The 23,562-nt window shown below is 39.5% G+C and overlaps 2 protein-coding genes across 3 annotated transcripts in view; one reads left to right on the forward strand and one right to left on the reverse strand.

Moving 5' to 3' along the window:
• Positions 1–381: 381 nt before the first annotated feature.
• Positions 382–3,681, reverse strand: pcbd1 (pterin-4 alpha-carbinolamine dehydratase/dimerization cofactor of hepatocyte nuclear factor 1 alpha). 2 transcript variants are annotated; one of them, XR_014610728.1, is made up of 5 exons: positions 3,591–3,681; positions 2,400–2,531; positions 2,111–2,191; positions 1,420–1,896; positions 382–1,051 (listed from the first exon to the last, which is right to left on the reverse strand). XR_014610728.1 is itself a non-coding variant. In XM_084153417.1 (4 exons), exons 1-4 carry the CDS (start codon positions 3,591–3,593, stop codon positions 1,804–1,806), a joined length of 309 nt encoding a protein of 102 aa, XP_084009543.1. In that variant the 5' UTR covers positions 3,594–3,670; the 3' UTR covers positions 382–1,803. The 2 variants fall into 2 exon arrangements, 1 of the variants encoding a protein (XP_084009543.1); XM_084153417.1 differs by having other exon boundaries at positions 382–1,896; positions 3,591–3,670.
• A 1,119-nt stretch (positions 3,682–4,800) lies between these two features.
• The window catches only part of LOC311110556 (heparan-alpha-glucosaminide N-acetyltransferase), a gene marked incomplete at both ends in the record, with an annotated part of 39,905 nt that continues 21,143 nt past the window's right edge, over positions 4,801–23,562 (forward strand). Inside the window, 8 exons of the mRNA XM_084153062.1 lie at positions 4,801–4,894; positions 8,989–9,086; positions 9,383–9,504; positions 10,623–10,741; positions 13,250–13,319; positions 13,430–13,493; positions 14,536–14,597; positions 23,359–23,435. Of these exons, the coding sequence (XP_084009188.1) occupies positions 4,801–4,894; positions 8,989–9,086; positions 9,383–9,504; positions 10,623–10,741; positions 13,250–13,319; positions 13,430–13,493; positions 14,536–14,597; positions 23,359–23,435 (706 nt within the window). The remainder of the gene's footprint in view (positions 4,895–8,988; positions 9,087–9,382; positions 9,505–10,622; positions 10,742–13,249; positions 13,320–13,429; positions 13,494–14,535; positions 14,598–23,358; positions 23,436–23,562) is intronic.

Consider the following 23,562-nt stretch of genomic DNA (forward strand, 5'->3'; position numbering starts at 1 on the left):
AATACTAGTAATATGTTTTATATACTGTACTCTGCCTGGGGCTGCCAAATCACTACATCCACCCCTTACTATTGTGTAATTGTTTGCTATCCTTCATTATTCCAGAGGAAACACCATTTGAAAGCATTTGTTGGCCTTGACTACACTCCTTTTAAGCACAATTGATCCAAAAATACTTTCAGCACGCAGGAAGCTAAGCACCATACCATTTTCAATAAGCCTACAACAGCTGTTCCATTTATGTTATTTTTAGAGAAAAAAGTTCAATGTGATGAAACCTTGTTTATAATCTTGTGATTTCTAGGAGGGGTGAAATATTCTGAGGCTGACCCCATTTGTCTGCAGACCACTCTTTGGACAAATTAATAAACAGACACGTACTGGTTATTCAAACAACTTTATTTGCCACTTACAAAACATTAGACATAGGAAAACAGTGTGAGACAAATGGTAGTCACAAGTAGACTAGACAGACTGACAACAAAACACACAGTGTTAATGTTGCCACTATAATTTTAGAAAATGACTGGAATGAACAGGTGAAGGAATTTTTCCCAGATTTCAAAGGTTCATAGTCAGAGCTAGTCATATTATGTACCTTTAATGCTTTTGATTTTACAGTAACGGATCCGCTCAGCTGGGGATAGAGGAATGTTTCATATACTGTGGGGATGAAATTGACACTTGATAAAGATGAGCAATAATGACTGACTAAAATAAATAATTAAAATACTGAGCTATTATTTTATACTACTACAATTGCTCAGAAAAATAGATTTTGTTTAGCAAGTAATACTATTTTTCTTCAAAAAGGTAGGAGTTCAAATGATTGACACCCCTACAGATTCTTATAAATAAAGTAGTCATAAGTTTAGTATTTGGTCCAATATTCCTAGCACGCATGACTACATGAAGCCTGTGACTCTACAAACTTGTTGGATGCATTTGCAGTTTGTTTTGGTTGTGTTTGAGATAATATTGTGTAATTTTGTAGTCACTTATTGTAAATAAGAATATAATGTTTCTAAATACTTCTACATTAATGTGGATGCTACCATGATTACGGATAATCCTGAATGAATCTTGAATAATGATGAGTGAGAAAGTTAGAGGGTCAAAGACCATACCCCCAAGACGTGCTAACCTCTCACCATTACCAATAATAGGGGAGGTTAGCATGTTTTGGGGGTATGATCTTTGACCCTCTGCAACTTTCTCACTCATTATTTACAATTCATTCAGGATTATCCATAATCATGGTAGCATCCACATTAATGTAGAATTGTTTTTTTGTTATTAAACCAAATCTATTTTTTTCTGAGCAATTGTATGAGTATAAAATTATATAATTTCCCAATTTATTTGACCATACAATATAGCTCAGTATTAGAATTATTTATTTTATACAGTCATTATTGCTAATCTTTATCAAGGGTGGCAATTTCGGGCCCCACTGTATATAGTCCAATGCTCTTTTTACTGGCTTATGGTCTTGTGCTCTTAAATCCACTTTCCACAAAAGCAAATTTTAAAGATATATTTGGCTTCATCAGTTTAGCAACAAACACCACACCTGCTAAATGTTACATTATGAATTGAAAGTGACCTTTAAACAAACATTAATTGGGATTCTGTGACGTAATTTCCTGTTTGATCATTTCCTGTTCCTGTCCCAGGTTAGTCATCTGAATGAACGTATGGAGAGGGATGAATAGGCATCCTCTGCTCTGGGTTCCGCCATTGAAATGACAAACTGAAATGGTTGGAACTGATAGACTGAAATGGCTGCAGGCCATGAGTTGCTCAGAGGACAGATGCTTGGTCGATGAAGGTAGCCAGAGTGATGTCTCTCTGGGAGAGGCCCCCGCAGTCATGTGTGCTGAGTGTGATCTGGACCTGGTGGAGAGAATATAAATTGAGTGAGGATAAGGATGAGAGACAGCAGGAAAGACAGGGTAAATGGACATACACCTGTTACAGCTATAGTGACATATGGAGAGACATCCCTTTCACAACTAGTGATGCTATCTAGTGATGCTAACAGGTTTGTCTATATCTCTTTTACCCCAGGCAATCCTAGTGGGCCTTGGGCTGGGACTTGTTGAAATACCTTGTTGTACACATTAAACCACTCTGGGTGATGGTCCATCTTCTCAGCTTGTAGTGCCACCCTGGACATGAAGCCAAAGGCCTGTGAGATAAAGTAGCACACTATACATTGTCACAATCAAGTCATATGCGTTTTATACCCTAAAGCCATTAAACTGATCTAGGATCAATCTGGACTTTTAGAACATAATGAGTAAGATTACATGGACCGAGAGGACCTGATCCTAGATCAGCACTCTGAGACACTTTATGAATATGGGCCCTGAATATATTGGCAAAGCTTTTCTGACCTGGTTGAAGTCTTTGAAGATGAACTCTTTGTAGATGGCATCCCTTCCCACCACCTCCACCCACTGGGCATTCCTGAGCAGGGGGAGTAAGTGCCCCCTCTCCTCCTCACTCAAACCCTGGATTTTACTGGCCTGGAAGAGGAAAGCGAATAGTCACTGGCTGCCAATGTGAATGGGGCAGTTGCACAAATGTAAAACTGTGATTGGTTGCATAAAAGCCCATCTGGAATGAATAGTGTTGCATTCCATTCCTGGGGCCTGTTCAGAACGTTCAGATATAAATGTGTTTTGTAGAACAGGTACAATTATATGTTATGTAGAATTGGAGATTGTGTCAGCTATTTTAATACAATTTATTTCTGCAACATTCTGAACCTTTCACCCTAATTGAAAACATCCCTGGTTTTCAAAACGGTGGGAGGCTCCATTGCTTTCTCTTAATCACTTCAATGGAATTCCACAGCTCTTTACACATGTGGTATCACATGAGCTTTAAACTCAGTGAATTCTGAAAGGTACTTCGAAAAGGAGGGTTAACTGTGTCAGCTGCATTGTGAACGGAAAAGGCACAGGCTACGGAGTGCAATAATACTACGAGCAAATGACTCATCTTTCAATTAATTTGTGTAATAGATTGAAAGGCAGGCAACTGAAATAATACTTCAATGGGGGGGATTTGTAAGAGGATTTGTCAATGCCTCCAAATGATTTGTTAGTGTGTTGAGACAAAGCAACTAGATGTCACCATGAAGCAGCCGATATTGCTGATAAAGGAGAATGCCATCAACAGGTATCTTAGCAACATGCTAACCTTCTTTATCACTATCTGTGAAGCGCTGACAGATTTGGGGCACAGCACACTGACCACAGGCAGACAATAACCTGAGGCTTCATCTCATTCAATGACTGGCTGTATAGACTGTTCCTGTCAGGACAATAATATTTTTTTTATTGCAAAACAACAAATATATACACTTTAGGTGCCATCTCGTTCTAACATTCACTCAGTATTCTGTTCTTCAAATATTATTTTTGGCACAATAACAACTCATATTGCTTCATTATCTATTGAAAACAATTTAACAATACAGTACGCCAACAGGTGTGTCAGACAGAATACAGTTGGCATGTGGCTCAAAGCAGCGTCCTCTGATAACATAGAGAAGCTACAATATAAAGCAAATCACTCACCATGGTTTTTGGCTGTTATCAGAGAGACAGAGGGCTCTTTTTCTGCTCCTGCTTCACTTGCACTGAGGCAATCTGCTATCACTGTTAAAGCAACTGGAAAGCAAGTGGGGGTCCTGTTTTAGCTGTCCATGCAGAAGCCTGAACAGAAATGCACACTGCTGGTTATACTGCCTAGCTCGTCTTCGGCATGACCATAATCATAAATCCTCTCCACTGTTGCCCATAACAACACAATTTCACTAGCCAGTCTTTATGTGATAAATTTGAAAAGGGCATCCATGTAGGATGATGTTATCTTTGTGAAAGGATATTGACAGATTATGGTCTCATACAGCAGCTTTCACTGTAAACAAAAATGACTGATTGATGTAATTCACGGGTGTAGGTCAGGATATAACATTCAATGGTTTAGTCTACGATAAAGACGTAGACTAAGCTAATGAAGACCCATGTCAGAGAGATTCCACGGTTATCTCTGTCCCTCTGTCATGGTCCAATGAAGGTCAAAGGTTAATGAGTTGACCTGTGAACTCAGCCGTGACAAGGTGTGCTCAGGGAAATTAACTAGTTAATGAAATGAACAGAGGGAGATGACAAGTGATCAAGGTTAAATGCCTGAATGAGTGTAGGAAATGAATATGGTGCTTCAGTGGTTTGGTATGGTTTGCTCTGCAAAGGGTTTGTTGATACATTGAGTGGCTAGACCTTGAGGTAGATGGGTTTGGGCTGGGGGTTGTATGTTGCAGTACTGATAGAGGGTTGTTTGAACTCCTCTTTTCCCCCAAAATAAAATTAGTCTTAGAATGTGGCTCCTTCTCATCTGTATATCATTGGGTGTAAGACACAACCTGGGATGGTACAGCAATGACAGCAATAAAAAAAAGGAACTGACTCAGTGTGGATGTGGTGTCAATATCGACTGGCTACCATACTAACAACGCACACATTCATGTTCATATTGCATGAGTTTCAAATGTGTGGGTAAAACCTTTAGGTAACATGTCCTATGAGTGCCCTCTCCATAATGCATTATAAGCAGAAATCTGTATGTGACTGTTTATGTTGTCTTATCCTCTCAATCTGATCCCAAAGAGACTCCAAACAAAATGAGATGAACTACTCTACACGCATGCATAGTGCCCTTTGAACACTGTTTATATCTGTAGCTGTCATAAAGATGAGTTGCAGTGGAATTTTTTTGTAGTAGGAAATGGAGCCTAGAAGAATCCTCACACAGACCCTATTTGTGTTCTTTCTTACCACCGGACTAAATGAAGGAAAACATGGTGCAAAGTTGTATTCAGGTGAGTGTTTTTATTCAGTAAGTATGGGTGTTGTTAAAGGTGGTCTTATTTTGGTGTCCAACAGAGAATGTATAGGACTGCGTATGTTATGCATTTATAGTAGTACTGCAAATTCAATCCATGTGACTGAATCACAGTCATAAACAATTCCTACACGAACTGCTGTATATACTGTGGCTTCACTTTACCAACTGTAACCAAAATGAGTTTCTAATTCTTTACATATTAAATTATTTTTTTCAAAGCAGCATGAAATTATCTCAGTTAACTTTTCTATATTTACTGTACCACCCTATCCATGTTTTAAGCAACTGCCATATCCAAAGTACAATGAAATGTGTAGATTTTACAAAAAATATAATTTGAAAGAAAATTTGCAAACTATCTTTTGTTATCAGTTATGACTCATGTCTTCTAATTTACTTAATGGTCATCTTTGTGATAGGCATGTTATTTACAGTTAGTCTTGCTAACACCAGACCCCTTGACTTTTTCCACATTTTGTTACGTTACAGCCTTATTCCAGTGGTGTAAAGTACTTAAGTAAAAATACTTTACAGTACTACTTAATTAGTTTTTTTGGGTATCTGTACTTTGCTTTACTATTTATATTTTTGGCAACTTTCCCTTTTACTTCACTACATTCCTAAAGAAAATAACGTACTTTCTATTCTATACATTTTCCCTGACACCCAAAAGTACTCGTTACATTTTGACAGGAAAATGGTCCAATTCACAAACTTATCAAGAGAACATCTCTGGTCATCCCTAATGCTTCGTTTGTAAATGATGTCTGAGTGTTGGAGTGTGCCCCTGGCTATCCGTAAATAACAAAATACTTTTAGACTTTTACTCAAGTAGTATTTTACTGGGTGACTTTCACTTTTACTTGAGTCATCTTCTATTAAGGTATCTTTACTTTTACTCTAGTATGACAATTGAGTACTTTTTCCACCACTGCCTTATTCTAAAATTGATTAAATTGGGTTTTTTCCACATAAATCTACACACAATACGCCATAATGACAAAGCAAAAACAGGTTTGTAGAGATTTTGGCTAATTTATAAAATACAAATAAAAAAATTACACATTTACATAAGTATTCAGACCCTTTACTCAGTACTTTGTTGAAGCACCTTTGGCAGCGATTACAGCATCGATTCTTCTTGGGTATGACACTACAAGCTTGGCACACCTGTATTTGGGGAGTTTCTCCCATTCTTCTCTGCAGATCTTCTGTTAGGTTGGATGGGAAGCGTTGCCGCATAGCTATTTTCAGGTCTCTCCAGAGATGTTCGATCGGGTTCAAGTCCAGGCTCTGGCTGGGCCACTCAAGGACATTCAGAGACTTGCGTTGTCTTGGCTGTGTGCATAGGGTCGTCCTGTTGGAGTCTGAGGTCCTGAGCCTCGATCCTGACTAGTCTCCCAGTCCCTGCCGCTGAAAAACATCCCCACAGCATGATGCTGCCACCACCATGCTTCACCGTAGGGATGGTGCCAGGCTTCCTCCAGACGTGATGCTTGGCATTCAGGCCAAAGAGTTCAATCTTGGTTTCATCAGACCAGAGAATCTTGTTTCTCATGGTCTGAGAGTCTTTGGGTGCCTTTTGGCAAACTCCAAGCGGGCTGTCATGTGCCTTTTACTGAGGAGTGGCTTCCGTCTGCCCACTCTACCATAAAGGCCTGATTGGTGGAGTGCTGCAGAGATGGTTGTCCTTCTGGACGGTTCTCCCATCTCCACAGAGGAACTATAGAGCTCTGTCAGAGTGACCATCAGGTTCTTGGTCACCTCCCTGACCAAGGCCCTTCTCACCAGATTGCTCAGTTTGGCCGGGCGGCCAGCTCTAGGAAGAGTCTTGGGGGTTCCAAACTTCTTCCATTTAAGAATGATGGAGGCCACTGTGTTCTTGGGGACATTCAATGCTGCAGACATTTTTTGGTACCCTTCCCCAGATCTGTGCCTCAAAACAATCCTGTCTCAGAGCTCTACGGACAATTCCTTCGTCCTCATGGCTTGGTTTTTGCTCTGACATGCACTGTCAACTGTGGGACCTTATATAGACAGGTGTGTGCCTTTCCAAATCATGTCCAATCAATTGAATTTACCACAGGTGGACTACAATCAAGTTGTAGAAACATCTCAAGGATGATTAATGGAAACAGGATTCATCTTAGCTCAATTTCGAGTCTCATTGCAAAGTGTCTGAATACTTACGTAAATAAGGTATTTCTGGTTTTTATTTGTAATAAAAATTTATAAAAACCTGTTTTCGCTTTGTCATTATGGGGTATTGTGTGTCGATTGCTGAGGATTTGTATTTATTTAATCCATTTTAGAATAAGGCTGTAATGTAACAAAATGTTGAAAAAGTCAAGGGGTCTGAATACTTTCCGAAGGCACTGTATATGTCCCTGACATGAGAGTGAGTCACAGCTTGCTGTGTAGTCACGTGGGTCGCACGTCAGCCAGGTTAATTTATAGTGTCTTAAGCAGACCAAGCGTCAGGATAAAGTGACTAAGGTTGGTGAGATTGGCACAATTTTGGAGGGGTACTTGCATTGGAATTACATTGAATTCTGCTTATATCACGCTATACCACAAGAAACATAAAGTTTAAATGCTGAGACTCAGAGACCATTGATTGAGTGCTTTTGAAGTGACAGGTTGGCGCGAAATCTGTAGCCTATCTCCGCTGCGCTGTATCAGCACAATGTACAGCACACTACACACTAAAGCAAGGCCGTTTTCGTAATGAATATAGGCTACAAGATAGATAGGGTAATTCACCTGTTACAAACAGCCTATGTGAATGCAGCCATACACACAGCTGTCTTACCAAAATAATGCAAACGAAATACTGAAAGTAGTAGCCTAGTTAATCATGCATGCAACAAAAATAATGAATAGCAGTTTGACTTAGAATATTGGCACAACTGCGAATGCGAAGGAAATAATGTGAACAGAACAAAACAGCGGTAGGGTAGGCCTAGTAAACAAAATATCAGATCAAAAAAGGCATGACTCAATCTATATTTAGGCTAGTTACATTAACAGTAAACAAACGCGGAAAATGGAGATCCAAATAACCAAAACATAGCCTACAGCCTACTACAGTGAGATGCAGCCATGCTTCCTGAGTAATCGATCATTCCATTCTCCCCGAAATCTTCTTGTAAGATCCCCCTCAAATGCCAGTTGGATTAGTTGAGCTTTCCTCGGGTGTAGGATGCTTCTTCTGTGCTGGCTGAACACATTTGTCAAAATGGAAAAGTAGTTCTCGCGTGTAGCTGTGGACGCCCCAAAAGTCAGTCCATGTGTCAGTAAGCACGGTCGGCATATCGGAGAGAGGCCCAGAGAATTGTTGCACAATATCAAGTTGGGTCCATTTGTCCTCACTGGAGAAGGGCGATTTCAGTCTGCAGAAACTGGCAAGCGACACTAAACTCAGCTTCCACCAAATCTGTTTTGCTTAGATCCAGCAGTGGTTTCACCTTTTTCACATCTAGAAAGTCATGTCTCTCTGGGTCAAGGTCACACAGGGCTTCCACCAGTTGACTGTTGCGTTCGCTGAATCGTCCTGACATTGAATTTTTTTCAGCTGGCTAAGAACCAAACCAAACTCTGTAGTGGTGAGTCGTGATGCAGAGTTGAGTGAAACAGCTTCAACGGTAAACTTGACCCCGCCCTTATAAATCATAATAAAATATTACAGGTGGAGGCGTGTCACATTATTCACTTAGCCTACCACAGATGAGAAGCGTTTTCCCCCCTTTTTATGGAAATCCAAAGGAGTCATACCTAACCGCCCCAGTGGCTTTCCATACCCCCCCTACTCACACAGCTGAGCTCTGTCCATTGTGCTGACACAGCGAAGCTGGGATGCAGATTTTGCACCAACCTGTCACTCAATCATTTAACCTTTTTTGCTATTTTTATATAGGGACATAAAACTAACACAGAGGGGGCACGTTTCAACTGAGGGGGTTAAGCTCCCCTTTGCCCCCTCGTGGAACCGGGCCCAGTCTTAAGCCTGTTTTATCTTTAAGATTCAGATCAAGCTTTTTAATATTGTTATGAATCCATTGTATTTAGGACTGCCTGCATTGAAATTAGACCAGGCAAGTCTTACGGTCCATAACCTGCTACCAACTGGCGTTGATGTCCTCTACACCTCTGATTCCTGCTACAAGGTACAGTGTCTATTACTGCTACAAGGTTTAAAAGGTCAACGAAAGATTCAGAGAGGTAATACGATATTTATGTAAAAATGTAAAAAGACAGTTTCATATTTGAGCTCCTTTCACAGGTGCAACAATGCTCAGTAAATCTGGTCCTGGGTGCACATGACACGACATAGCATATCATGCTTCCATATTTGTATGAAACAAAGAAAGCTATACAGTGTGTTTGATGGCGACATCATGCCCAAACGTCACAAACCTGTGTCTTTTTAGAATCTGCTTAGCCTGTTTTCTCCCCCATGCAGTGTCTGTACCAGCCCCTGGTCAGTGTTCTAAATGGTCCCCAGAATGCATCTGTCGTGGTCAGCACCGTCCTCACTCTGACACTGCAGTTACAACCAATGGGCAGAAACACAACTCTCTGCAGGTAACGTATTCATAGATATTGAGCACATAATTAGGCATACGACTGGCATAGCATCTACAAAGGCAATACATAACAATTGCCATAGATAGTGTTGCCATCAATGGGCAACATACATGACTTAAACATGATATTTGTAGGTACATTTTGTAGGTAAATCACTACACAATCTAGTTCCTTGTTTTCGATAATTACAGTCTTCTCTCATAGAGGATTGACTGCAGGTCTGTAATGTTCCCAGGTCTTGACACAGAGCAGAATATACTGCATTGGCATTCCAATGATTGCATTTGCAATCCATGAGATTATTTACTGGGCTGGGAGTGTAATCCTGACCTGCTTTCTGAGCCTGACATATGCTCCTGCTGAAACTACCTCGCCAAGTATTGATCAGAGGCCCTTTTTGGGGTTAATAGGAGCTGACACTCCAATAATGAAGGAAAGAGCCATTAAGCCTGCAAAGCAACATGTCTGGTGGAAACCTCAGAAGAGACTTTCTACAAGAAGAGGCAGTGGCCATATTTATAAACAGTCAGTGCTTTACAAGAAGTCAGGGCAGAGCATTCCATTTGGGGGTCACCCTTAAACGTGCTCCAAGGGATCTGGTTTCACATGACAAGGCAGGGGCAGGTTTCTCTTCTCCTCTTCAGCTGAGGTCTAGTCTTGGGCTTCCTATAGATCAATGCTGAGGTCCCTAACCAGACCGAGCCACTATCGATTTCCTTTAACCCTTAAAAAAAACACTCCAAGTGATAGCTAGTATGTCATCCCCCAGATAGATCAGTAAGAGCTTGTAATGCACATTTTTGGGGGGTGAAACCGGAGATGTATAGGATATAGGATACAGCTGAAGGCTGCACTACTGGCTTATATACACTAGGTGTCCCCCACGAGCTACATTTATTATTCCTGTGCAGAAACCTCAGAGGGGATAGTGTGGAAAGGACCATTTACCGCTAAGGTCAAAGGGAAATTCATACTCAAGTGCACTGTAGCAATGTCTAGTGAATGTGTGATACAGTAGATTAAAAGGACAATCAAATGCATGCTTTTTGGTGATCACTGAATTTTTTTAAATGATGAGTGTCTTCCCTCTATTGAGTGCATTGTTGTTGATACAGGTGGAGTCAGTTGTATGAAGAAGCTGGCCGTTACTCTGTCCGGATCCAAGGGTCAGAATCTCCCGTCAATGTCATCTGCTATCATACTGTGGATGTCAGTCCAAATAACATCTATTTCCGTGAGTAAACAAAAACAATTTCCTGTCATTCTGAAAACAAAACATTTAGAACAGCACCATTTTTTTGTACTTTAGATAATCATACTTTAGCAAAACATTTTATTTAGAAAATTATTTTACAGAAAATATCCAATCAATTGGACACGATTATTTAAGATATGGACCTTTTGTGTTTATATATACTTTTTGTGGCATCACAATTATTGAGTACAGTGGATGATACCTGTTTAATATGCAAAATGCCAATAAAATTGAAAGTAGAAAGTACTAGTGTACTTGTGAACCCTTCTAGGAGTAAGGCTAAGCCTGTGACTGGATCCTCACAGTTCCTAATTGAGACCGCAAAGAAGAGACATCAACTGTGTTGTACACGTCCATTGAGAAGTCATTATCTTTCCTCTCATGGGACATGATGTGTATCGATTAGATAAGACAGCCATTCTTGAAAACGGATAAAATAAAAGCTTTTCTGTTTGTTTTGGTCTGTGCTCTGTGCAGGAAAGGGATTCTGGGTAATACATTAGGGAGCGTGAAGGGATTAAGCCATAATGGGATTTTGAAAGCGTCTCTCTCTATAATGTACACGCTGATTAACAATATTGCAGATTATGTTGTAGATCAGACTTTTAAGGCCATGTAGCCATGATCTGGCAGATATATGGCTACTGTGACTGCACCCCCCACATTATGTTCAGCTTCCATTAGCTTCGTTGTCCGGTGATTATTGTTAGGCCCCCATAGGGCTCTCTCAACTTTAAGTAATGGGCTGGTCATCAGCAGACGCTAAAGGCACAGGGAGCAGGTTAGAGTTGGCCTTTGCAATTTAAAAGTTAACTTTAAACTGAGTTGTGACTGGCCCTTGGGCCAATTTATGTTTAAAATATATATGATCGAGAATGTGTTGCGGTCCTGTAACTCTACGTATATACCAATTGTAACCAAGTCTCGTGAGCTATAACATCCATTAATATTACAGTGGACATGCAAGTCCACTCTCTAATGTTATTAGTACTGTATTCCACCTACAGTACCCCAGACCACAAGTCACCTGCATGGTTAATCTAAGCCATAATGCTCCCAGAGTGGTTTGTGGTATAGTGACCATTAATAAGTATTAGTCAAACTGATATACATGCCTCAAGGTCATTATAGGATCTAATTTCCATGTCCATTGCAGTTTCTGTGTTGAGTTTAAATTAAACTGATCCCGAATCTGTAGGTTATTTAGCTGATAATGAAGATGACTCTATTGTACATATGTAAAGCGATTTGATTACTTTAACCAAGACATGATTTTCTTTCATATCACATTTCTATGTTGAGGATAAGGAGTTTACCCTCTCCATGTTTTGAGAGTTATAAAGGTCTTTTTCAGAAGGGATCCAGTGCGTAGTCTTTGTTCAGTGGATGTCATAGTGTGTATTCAACCAAGGATGAAATGGCCTCTGTGTTTGTTTTTCCATTCTACGACAAACAGGGAGCACTGCATTTCCTGTCCCCTCTGCTTTGAGTCCTCTAATTACATAGCTGTTTTCATATTCTAAAGGTCAATGACACTTGTTTGGCCAATTTCTATATTTCTATATTATATGGCTATTATCTTTCAATTTAGCACATTAACCTATCCAAGAAGGCAATATCACTATTCTTTCTGTGGCCTGGCCCCTGAGTGTACAGAACATTAAGGACACCTGCTTTTTCCAAGACATAGACTGACCAGGTGAATCCAGGTGAAAGCTATGATCCCTTATTGATGTCACTTATTACATCCACTTCAATCAGTGGGAGAAGACAGGTTAAAGAAGGATTTTTAAGCCTTGAGACAACTGAGACATGGATTGTGTATGTGTGCCATTCAGAGGGTGAATGGGCAAGACAAAATGTTTAAGTGCCTTTGAACAGGTTATGGTAGTAGGTGCCAGGCACACCGGGGAGGTGTTCTTAATGTTTTGTACACTCAGTGTATATTACAGCACATAGGTATAGTAATCCCCCAAAGCATTCTGTATCATTGATGGCAGTCCACTCAATACAGCTTTGTTTCCTTGTTCTTTTTTGTCCCTTAGATTACCTAGATTGACTGCTCTTGAGTTTCGTATTGGGCTGTTTGTCCCTTGAGGGATCCCCTGGTCACCTGGTTGGGTGACAGTAAGCCACTGGGGAGCTTAGACACTGACAATGGGGAGAACATTATTTGAGCTGGCCTGGAAATGGTAGTCAGCCCTCTTATCACTAGTCAGATCCTGTTTTGATAGAGGGGTATATCACTTTCCTGACAGTCACTTTCCTGGGCATCCAGACTGGGCTGTGATGAAACATAGGAAGTTGTTGTCTGGTTTCTCTCATCAGTTCAGTCAGAAAGGCTTTGGGTCTTTTAAACTGTATTCAATGATGAACTCATTATTTGTATCGTTTTATTAGGTCCCAAATTTACAAGGAAGGTCCATTCTCCGCTTCCTATTCGCACAGCCCTCCACTGACTCATACTCTTTTGATTTGGTTGGACAGCTCTGTTGGTGGCAGCTCTTCTACTGGCACTTATTGCTCTCCTGTGTGTCGTTGCTCCCAACCTGTACAGGTGCTGTATTTTAATTGATTTGACATTTGACTTTCTAAATACTGTATGCTTTGATCTGAAGCCAAACTGACATGCTGTGGCAGTTGAAGCTCCTTGTTTTCTGTTTACAGGAGGCGCTGTACGACAAAGCTTATCAAGACCATTTGCTGCAAAGGCCCACAACATGCAATGGATGTCAGTATAATATTAATATTCACTTATTACAACGCAAATCTCAAGTTAGGATTTAACCCTATGTTTCTCTATATAATATATTATGTTTCTACATCCAATTGCATCACTTATAGAACTCATTGTCCTCTGGAATCAAAAATCTACTTTAGCTTTGATCTACCAAATGCATTGAAATGTTTTCATGAACTTTTTCTATTAAGTTTAAGAGGCATTTTAAATGAATGAAAGCCTCCAGACTCCAGTCACTAAGCCATTTGTGAGATACTAATATGATAATTGATACAAATGTTAGCAGAGTCAGCAGACCTGCATTAGTGATAGATCAAGCATTGTATCTATCATCTTGTCTTGGTCCATGACGTGACAGCCTGACAGGCTCCTGCGTATTTTTGGAGAGCATGAATAGCTTCTCTCATCTTCTCGAGGAAGAGGCCTTCATCTCCCATATGCTCTCATGATGGCAGTCAGATCCATCATACAGAATTAGTGCTAGTGTCTTCCTGCTCTGGCCCTCCAAACTGTTGCATGGAGGTCAACAGGCCAGGGTATTCAAACTGGGAGGGCAGCAGGCCAGAGTAATCCAAGCCCGCTCTTTAAAAAACAAGGAAGTAGTGGCCAACTATTGTCAGCACAGCTAGAAAGAAGGATAGATACCTACAAATCCAACTGGATCAATCTGACTAATTTCTCTACTCTGTTACTGCAAACTCAAGTTTTGTTTGGGTTTGTTAAACACTAGCAGAGGCAATAATATCGAGTAAGCATGATTTGACTATGGATTTCAACCAAACAAAATCGCATTTTTGCCAACACTGAACATTACATACTGTTTACATTATTCAATGGTATTTATTTATTAGGGTGTAACTTTTGCAATATGTAACAAGTATGTAAGTCATAACTGCATGTACTGTACTTACTAGCTTGTTACATGGTTATAACATAGGTTATTACACTGGTTTGTACTTTTGTATAAGGTCTAAGTAATGTAAAGTAATACCCCCAAAAATGAAAGTTTGTTGACTGAAATGCTTTTGTTCAGGATGAGGTTAACACTGCCCAACCAAAAGCAACACGACTGCGCTCATTGGACACTTTCCGAGGGTATGTACATGGAAAATGATTGTTTATCTCTCTGTCTCCACATAAGGCTTGTTTACATGCTAATTGATTTCAGACTAATCATAGGCATGCTGAAGTTGTACAGAACACAAAACAAAGTATGTATTGTATAACAAAATATTATACGGGTCACTGTCTGGTTACATGGTCACTTGAGCCTTTGTTTTCAGGCAATTGCTTTAGGCATGATTTGTAATATTTTGTTGTCTCTCTATGTTTGAGAACAGCGTATTTCTGTTGGGCAGGAGTGGTGTGATTTAATCTTGGATCCCTGCTCTTCTTAATAGTGGCCTCGGGGCTGACACAAAGCACGCCTCTCTGGAAACAGGAAGCTGGTGTGGGTTTGACCTCCCCTTCGCCAAATAATTGATGCAATAATACCATCAACATATCAGCACATATTCACTGAGCCATAGATCTACAGCTGGGATAGAAAGGAAAGAGCTTTCCAGAGCCAGGTTTTTAGTATCGTGCAGACTTCTCCATGTCTGCTCCCTTCATCTGATGATTTCGGAAATGTTGAAATCTCACTCATTGTATCTGCTCAAACTGACTCAATATTATTTTGGTACGATTGTATATCTTCAAATCAACATATCAAGCCTTCCTCAACCGGGAAAATGAAATTGCTCATTATCACGTTATTTCAAAATGCTTTTAGTTACCAGGAAATTACCATGCTGTAGATACTAGTGATGGGGGAAGAAAATCGATACAGTTACATATCACAATATTATTTTGGGATGATATTATATCGATATTTGACTCCAAGTATCGATTTGTAAAAATCCCAACCCTACTGTAGAAATCCCAACGCTACTGTTGGTAGCGTTAGCTAGCACTAGTCGACTGTACCTGCGCCAAAACGCCTGTATTTTTCATCCTATCTTCTTTTTAAATGGTGAGCGAACATGTTTTCAACACTTTTATTTCCCTGCCTGATCAAAACTCGTTTTCTCATGCTCTCTCTTGTCACTCTGGAGCAGACATATAGTGAGCAATATGTTTGGAATATGAAATCACAATAAAATTGCAGGATTCGAATCGCAATACATACAAAATGGTGAGAATCGAAATACATATCGTATCGACAACTAAGTATCGTGATAATATCGTATCGTGAAGTCCCTGGCAATTCCCAGACCTAGTAGATACAGTACCGTATAATAAATCTAAGTAATAAATCACATTTTCACATGCTCTAGAGAAGACAAGTACAAGTTAAAGGCCAAATTAGAAGCTTGTGAAAACAAGTGTTCTTTCTACTGTTCCCTGACACTAACCAGTAACTTTTCTCTGGGCTTTTCACATATAATCAACAACAGACCTATTTCATTAGAAACATATCAGAATGTTGAAATGTAGGCGTATTTTTGAACATATGTCACTGAAGGTAACATTTAGTTATATGTCACTATAATGACATATTACTGTAGTTATGGCTCTTACAAGAAGACAGAGGGACTATGGTGCTAGTGTGGATGGAGGAAGTACGACATGGGTTGATTCATAACAACCTTCATAACACATGTATTCAATATCGTTCATCAGGAGTTTTCAAAATAATAGTCCCTTTTCATTACGAAACTAAAAGTTATCAGTAACACTGAAATATAACTTCATGTATCCATTGTACAGCAGACATTTGCATTTTCACAGCCACAGTACCCAACCCAACCCAAGTGTTATCCTAATAACACTTGTTTCTGGCTGTTATTGGAAGAAAACATATTGTAGGCCTAACATGAAGTTTACACATGGTGCTCCAGACCAGAAGTCAGTGTAGGCCAGGTAGGCCAGGTACTTTGTTTACTTCAGATCCACCTTGTCCCAGATATCGTCCGAAAAAAGTTCATAATTCAATATGATAATATTGATAATTCCAAAGGCTGTTTACCCAGCGGCATCTTGCCGCATTGAAAGATCACAAAAGAGGATGCAAAACACTCAATGCACACAGTCACGGACCACTAACCCTATGTTGCTCCCAGCCTGTTACGTGAATAGTGTGACAGAGGGTTGGGTACTGTGGCAGTATCAAATTTCCATTGTACAATGCTGAAATTAAATCAAGATTTATTTCAAGAGACTTTTATTTTTGAAAACTTGTTATGATTGATGTTGAATAAATGTGTTAAAACGTTTGTTATGAATGATACTGCAACACTCATAAAGGTGTTATGACTGGTTTCATAAAGATGTTATGAATGTCTTGTATGAATGTATATTCCCTTCAAGTAAAGTGTTACCGGATTTTCTCATATGTAATACAAAGTTACATTTGCCTGAGAAGATATACTGCTGAAACAATCTGTAACATATCGATGTTCTCATATTGGTTCCTGTATCAATTGAATGTCCTATACCTCGACACGTGCTTAATCAAATGACTCGGGGCTCAAGATTAACGTTCCAATGCACCTCAACTGGCTGAGTTATGATCCAGACGCCAGTAAATAACAACTTTTCACTGAGGAGAAGAGTCATCAGTCACCTGCCATGAACGCTGGTACATTTTTGAAGCCAAAGGGGTTTCTTCTCCTATGAAAGACTTTTCAGCTCGTTCCTCCAACTCCGCTGACATGAGTTATAGAGGACAGCTCGACTTTGTTTGCATTTTTCTAAAAGGATCTTGATTTTAATCTTGTGGCACTTCTAAAAGCCTTCAGCCATTTCATTCATTTTGAAGATGACACACTAAAGATTAGTTGTAATACATTGAACAATTACAGCAAAACAGGATAGTGTAAATTACAGCAAAACAGGATAGTGTAAATTACAGCAAAACAGGATAGTGTAAATTACAAATGGAACAATAACATGTCTCATTAGAATATGTCAAAATAGCGACATTTAACCTTTGTCACCTAAACTGACATGTCACCTAGCGTGGTTAGGGTTAGGGCTACTATGTCAACATTCTGACATTCATATAATGAATAACATAGATAGTTACAGTGAATTCGGAAAGTAGTCAGACCTCTAGACTTTTTCCACATTTTGTTACGTTACAGCCTTATTCTAAATGGATGAAATACATGTTTTTCTTCATCAATCTACACACAATACCCCATAATGACAAAGCGAAAACAGGTTTTTAGAAATGTTTGCAAATTTATAAAAAATTAAAAACAGAAATATCTTATTTACATAAGTATTCAGACCCTTTGCTATGAGACTCGAAATTGAGCTCAGGTGCATCCTGTTTCCATTGATCATCCTTGAGATGTTTCTACAACTTGAATGGAGTCCACCTGTGGTCAATTCAATTCATTGGACATGATTTGGAAAAGCACACACCTGTCTATATAAGGTCCAACAATTGACAGTGCATGTCAGAGCATAAACAAAGCCATGAGGTCGAAGGAATTTTTCGTAGAGCTCTGAGACAGGATTGTGTTGAGGCACAGATCTGGGGAAGGGTACCAAAAAAGTTATGCAGCATTGAAGGTCCCCAAGAACACAGTGGCCTCCATCAATGGAAGAAGTTTGGAACCACCAAGACTCTTCCTAGAGCTGGCAGCCGGGCCAAACTATGCAATCGGGGGAGAATGGCCTTGGTCAGGGAGGTGACCAAGAACCCGACGGTCACTCTGACAGAGCTCCAGAGTTCCTCTGTGGAGATGGGAGAACCTTCCAGAAGACCAGCCATCTCTGCAGCACTCCACCAATCAGACCTTTATGGTAGAGTGGGCAGACGAAAGCCACTCCTCAGCGGCAGGGTCTGGGAGACTAGTCAGGATCGAGGGAAAGATGAACGGAGCAAAGTACAGAGAGATCCTTGATGAAAACCTGCTCCAGAGTGCTCAGGATCTCAGACTGGGGTGAAGGTTCACCTTCCAACAGGACAACGACCCTAAGCACACAGCCAAGACAACGCAGGAGTGGCTTCGGGACAAGTCTCTGAATGTCCTTGAGTGGCCCAGCCAGAGCCCGGACTTGAACCTGATTGAACATCTCTGGAGAGACCTGGAAATTGCTATGCAGCAACGCTCCCCATCCAACCTGACAGAGCTTGAGAGGATCTGCAAAGAAGAATGGGAGAAACTCCCCAAATACAGGTGTGCCAAGCTTGTAGTGTCATACCCATAAAGACTCGAGGCTGTAATCACTGCCAAGAAAGTACTGAGTGAAGGGTCTGAGTACTTATGTAAATGTTATATTTCAGTTGTATTTTTAATATTTTTGCAAAAATGTCTAAAAACCTGTTTTTGCTTTGTCATTATGGGGTATTGTGTGTAGATTGATGAGGGAAAATTGTTTTTAATCCGTTTTAGAATAAGGCTGTAACGTAACAAAATGTGGAAAAAGTCAAGGGGTCTGAATACTTTCCGAATGCACTGTATGTGCACCAATGTTATGAATAGATTTGATAGATAGGTTGATGTTTATTGAGAGGACAGTATGCTTTTCATTCTGTGCATTGATATTTGGCCACTGAAATAAGCAGCATGACATTTCCTCTCAAGTACTAGACATTTGTTATGACTAGATTGGGTTTCCATGTACTTGATGTGGCTAGCGATAATGTAAGTAACTCAATACTCAATAGTGATTGAGTGTAGCCATCCATTTGCTTGTAGGCTAAAGAGGCATTGTATTGAACTAAAAGCCTAATTGCTGATGCAATGTAAAGAGATCAAAATCCAAGAAATGTGATGGTATTATCGCATCCACAGTGGATATCATGTCTTAACCCCCTTTGATTTTTTCACATTTTGTTGCATCACAAAGTGGGATTGAAATAGATTTAATGGTATTTTTTTGTCATTGATCTACATAAAAGACTCCATAATGCCAGTGAAAATAAAATTATACAAATGTTTACAAATTAATACAAATGTAATAACTAAAATATAGTCATTGCATTCACCCCCTTTGTTTAATTAAGCCTAAATTAGTGCAGGAGTAAAATGTGGCTTAACAAATCACATAATAAGTTACATGGACTCACTCTGTGTGAAATAATAGGGGTTGACGTGATCTCCCAGACAAACAACATCTGTAAGGCCCCTCAGTCAAGTATTGAATTTCAAGTACAAATTCAACTACAAAGACCAGGGAACTTTTCAAAAAACCAAATCAAATCCATTTGTATTTGTCAAATGCTCCGAATACAACAGGTGAAGACCTTACAGTGAAATGCTTACTTACAAGCCCTTAACCAACAATGCAGTTTTAAGGAGGAATATTTTTTAAAATCACACAAAAAAATACAATATAAATAATGCGAAATAAAAGTAACAAATAACCGAGTCAATGTACGGGGGCACCGGTTAGCCGAGGTAATTGAGGTAATATGTACATGTAGGTAGAGTTATTAAAGTGACTATGCATAGATAATAAACAGAGAGTAGGCGGGGGGGGGGGGGGGGGGGGATATGCAAATAGTCTGGGTAGCCATTTCATTAGATGTTCAGGAATCTTATGGCTCGGGGGTAGAAGCTGTTTAGAAGCCTCTTGGACCTAGACTTAGCGCTCCGCTTAGCGCTACCGTTCGGTAGCAGAGAGAACAGTCTATGACTAGGGTGGCTGGAGTCTTTGACAATTTTCAGGGCCTTCCTCTGACACCGCCTCATAAAGAAGGGGAGTGATTGGTAGATGGCTAACAACAACAAATCAGACATTGAATATCTCTTCAAGCATGGTCAGTTAATAATTATGCTGTGGATGACCACCCAGACACATCAAAGATACAGCTGTCCTTCTGAACTGAGCTGCAGGACAGGAAAGAAACTGCTCAGGGATATCACCATGAGGCCATTGGTGATTTTAAAACAGCTACAGAGTTCAATGGCTGTGATGGGAGAAAACTGAGGATGGATCAACAACATTGTAGTGACTTCACAATAATGACCTAAATGACAGAGTGAAAAAAAGAATACAAATATGCAAAATAAAAGATTCCAAAATATGCATTATCTATGCAACAAGACACTAAAGTAATACTGCAAAAAAACACGGCAAAGGAATACACTTTTTGGCCTAAATGCAAAGCCTTATGTTTGGGGCAAATCCAACACAACACATTACTGAGTAACTGCTTCCTTATTTTCAAGCATGGTGGTGGCTGCATCATGGTATGGGTATGCTTGACATCGGCAAAGACTGGCGATAAAAAGAAACAGGATGGAGCTAAGCACAGGCAAAATCCTAGAGGAAATCCTACTTCAGTCTGCTTTACACCAGACACTGGGAGAGGAGTTCACCTTTCAGCAGGACAATAACCTACAACACAAGGCCAAATCTATACTGGAGTTGCTTACCAAGAAGACAATGAATGTTCCTGAGTGGCCAAGTTACAGTTTTGACTTAAATCTGCTTGAAAATTGCTGAATTCAAAATAGCTGTATAGCCATGATCCCCAACACCTTGAAAAATTTTGAAAATAATAATGTACAAATATTACCCAAGAAGACTCACAGATGTAATCATTGCAAAGTGTGTTTCTAACATGAATTCACTCATTGGGGTGAATATTTATCTAATTTACATTTTAGTCATTTAGCAGACGCTCTTATCCAGAGTGACTTACAGTTAGTGAGTGCATACATTTTTCATACTGGACCCCCATGGGAATTGAACCCACAACCCTGGCATTGCAAACGCCATGCTCTACCAACTGAGCTACACGGGGCCAATATGTTAGTGTTTTATTTTTCATTAATCATAAAATCATTTTTAGAATTTGTCTTTCACTTGGACATTAGAGTATTCTGTGTAGGTCGTTGACAAAAAATGTCAATTAAATCCATTTTAATATAAAAAAAAAATTCTCCAGCTATACCCACTGTATTAGTCATGACATTGTGTCTGTGTTTTATATAGAAGCTAGGTGGTGTTTTGTTGTCATTCACCTGTATCTGGCTGGTGTTCATAAAACTGTTTATCACAGAAACATTACATTTACATTTTAGTCATTTAGCAGACGCTCTTATCCAGAGCGACTTACATGAGCAATTAGGGTTAAGTGCCTTGCTCAAGGGCACATCGGCAGATTTTTCACCTAGTCGGCTCAGGGATTAGAACCAGCGACCTTTCGGTTACTGGCACAACGTTCTTAACCACTAAGCTACCTGCCGCCCATTAATTAGTATGCTGAGAAGCTTGAACTATTCAATTTGCTGATAAAGTGGTAAAATGACAACAACTCTATTCAAATTAGGTGCTTTAACCTGACAATCTTTGGAATTGTCAGGTTGTGCTCATGTTTTGTATTGTAAAGTAGCTTAATAATCACAATATTTTGCACTCTCTCACAGGCCAATTTCATAAGATATTGGAAGGTTTAAGAATGGGTAATTTAATCGGACTAAAATGGTTCTCTGAAAGATGTAGGCCAGAGAGTCGGACACCAAATGCTTTTAATTTAAAAGATTGGCAATAAGTCGTTATATTGCAGCAATTTACACGGGGCTCATCTGGAAAATGACTTAACCTTTGTCTCTGTCTCTATGACGACTAATGGACATATTCGTTACAATCTGAATGAGGATGCACATGACGTGTGTTTCTGTGCATGTGTGCATACGTGCATGAATGTATGTGTGTGTGTGTCAGTGTATATGCATATGTATACTTGTGTGTGTATGCAACAGAGTTCGCTCTGCTTTAATAGCTCTTTTGAGATGATAGTGCCAGATTAAAATCTTGTATCAGCAGGTTAGGGATAAAAGGAGCAGTAATGGCTTCTGGACTTCTTAATTGAATCTGGGCAGAAAAACAAGGGAGGCTCAAACTGAGCTAGACACAGTGTACCTTATCAGACTGGGAGCTTGCTTTATGGTCCTCAAATAATGTTTTTATTTCTTCCATTAACATTACTCATGAATCAAAAGCAGAAATTAGATTTTATACCTGGTGAAAGGAGTGAATCTGCCATTGAGAAAGCTATGGCACTTTACCTGACACAAAGCAAATTTGTGCAATGTAATGCAAATACACATTTTCTGACATGTGATGCAAACAACCGTCTCCCATAGCAGCTGATTCAGTGTAGTATTCCATCATGTATGCTGTGTTTCAGCGGCCCTCGCGAGCACTAAGTTATAAGTGTATCGTAAATTATAGTCAAAGTCTTTAGTCAGCAGTCCTGCATGAGTAGATCTAGAGGACAAGTGTTCATTTCCTGAGTGATTCATTATGCTTAGATTGCATTAACTTGTATTGCGTTTCGGTGTGTGACAATGGAAAAAGTTCCCAATTGTCACACTATCTTAATAGAAAATTATTCAAGTAAAAGTGAAAGTCACCCAGTAAAATACTACTTGAGTAAAAGTCTAAAAGTATTTGGTTTTAAATATACTTAAGTATCAAAGTTAAAGGTAAAGTATAAATCATTGCATTTGACAATTTTCCTGTCCTGCTAAGCATTCAAAGTGTAAAGAGTACTTTTTGGTGTCAGGGAAAATGTATGGAGTAAAAAGTACATTATTTTCTTTAGGAATTTTGTGAAGTAAAAGTTAGTAGTAAAGTAGTAAAGTAAAGTACAGATACTCCAAAAGTATTTTTACACAAGTACTTTACACCACTGAGAATATACCCACCCTTGCTTGGCCTTTTGATCTTTGATTCAGAAGTCATGTCTTTACTAAAAGTAAATTATGTAAAACAGAGTAGTTATATGCTGTACGGACATTTTCTTTAGAATTTCATGTTAGGTGTCAATGTCCAATAATAACAATGCTAGCCTACCAACTGGTTACATGTTTAACTGAAATCTATATTTTTTCAATATTTATAGACTTTCCCTGACAATCATGGTTTTTGTTAACTATGGAGGTGGAGGGTACTGGATATTTGAACATGCACCATGGAATGGTTAGTATACAATTCTAACATACATCACCACACCATACACACAAAACTGTCTCCATTATCAATTCTACTGTAAATTCAGGCTCAACCCAACAACGAGGGCTATGGTGTAATTTCTTATCTAGGCCAT

Source organism: Coregonus lavaretus (genome assembly GCF_964263955.1).
Source record: "Coregonus lavaretus genome assembly, chromosome: 36".
Classification (NCBI taxonomy): Eukaryota; Metazoa; Chordata; class Actinopteri; order Salmoniformes; family Salmonidae; genus Coregonus; species Coregonus lavaretus.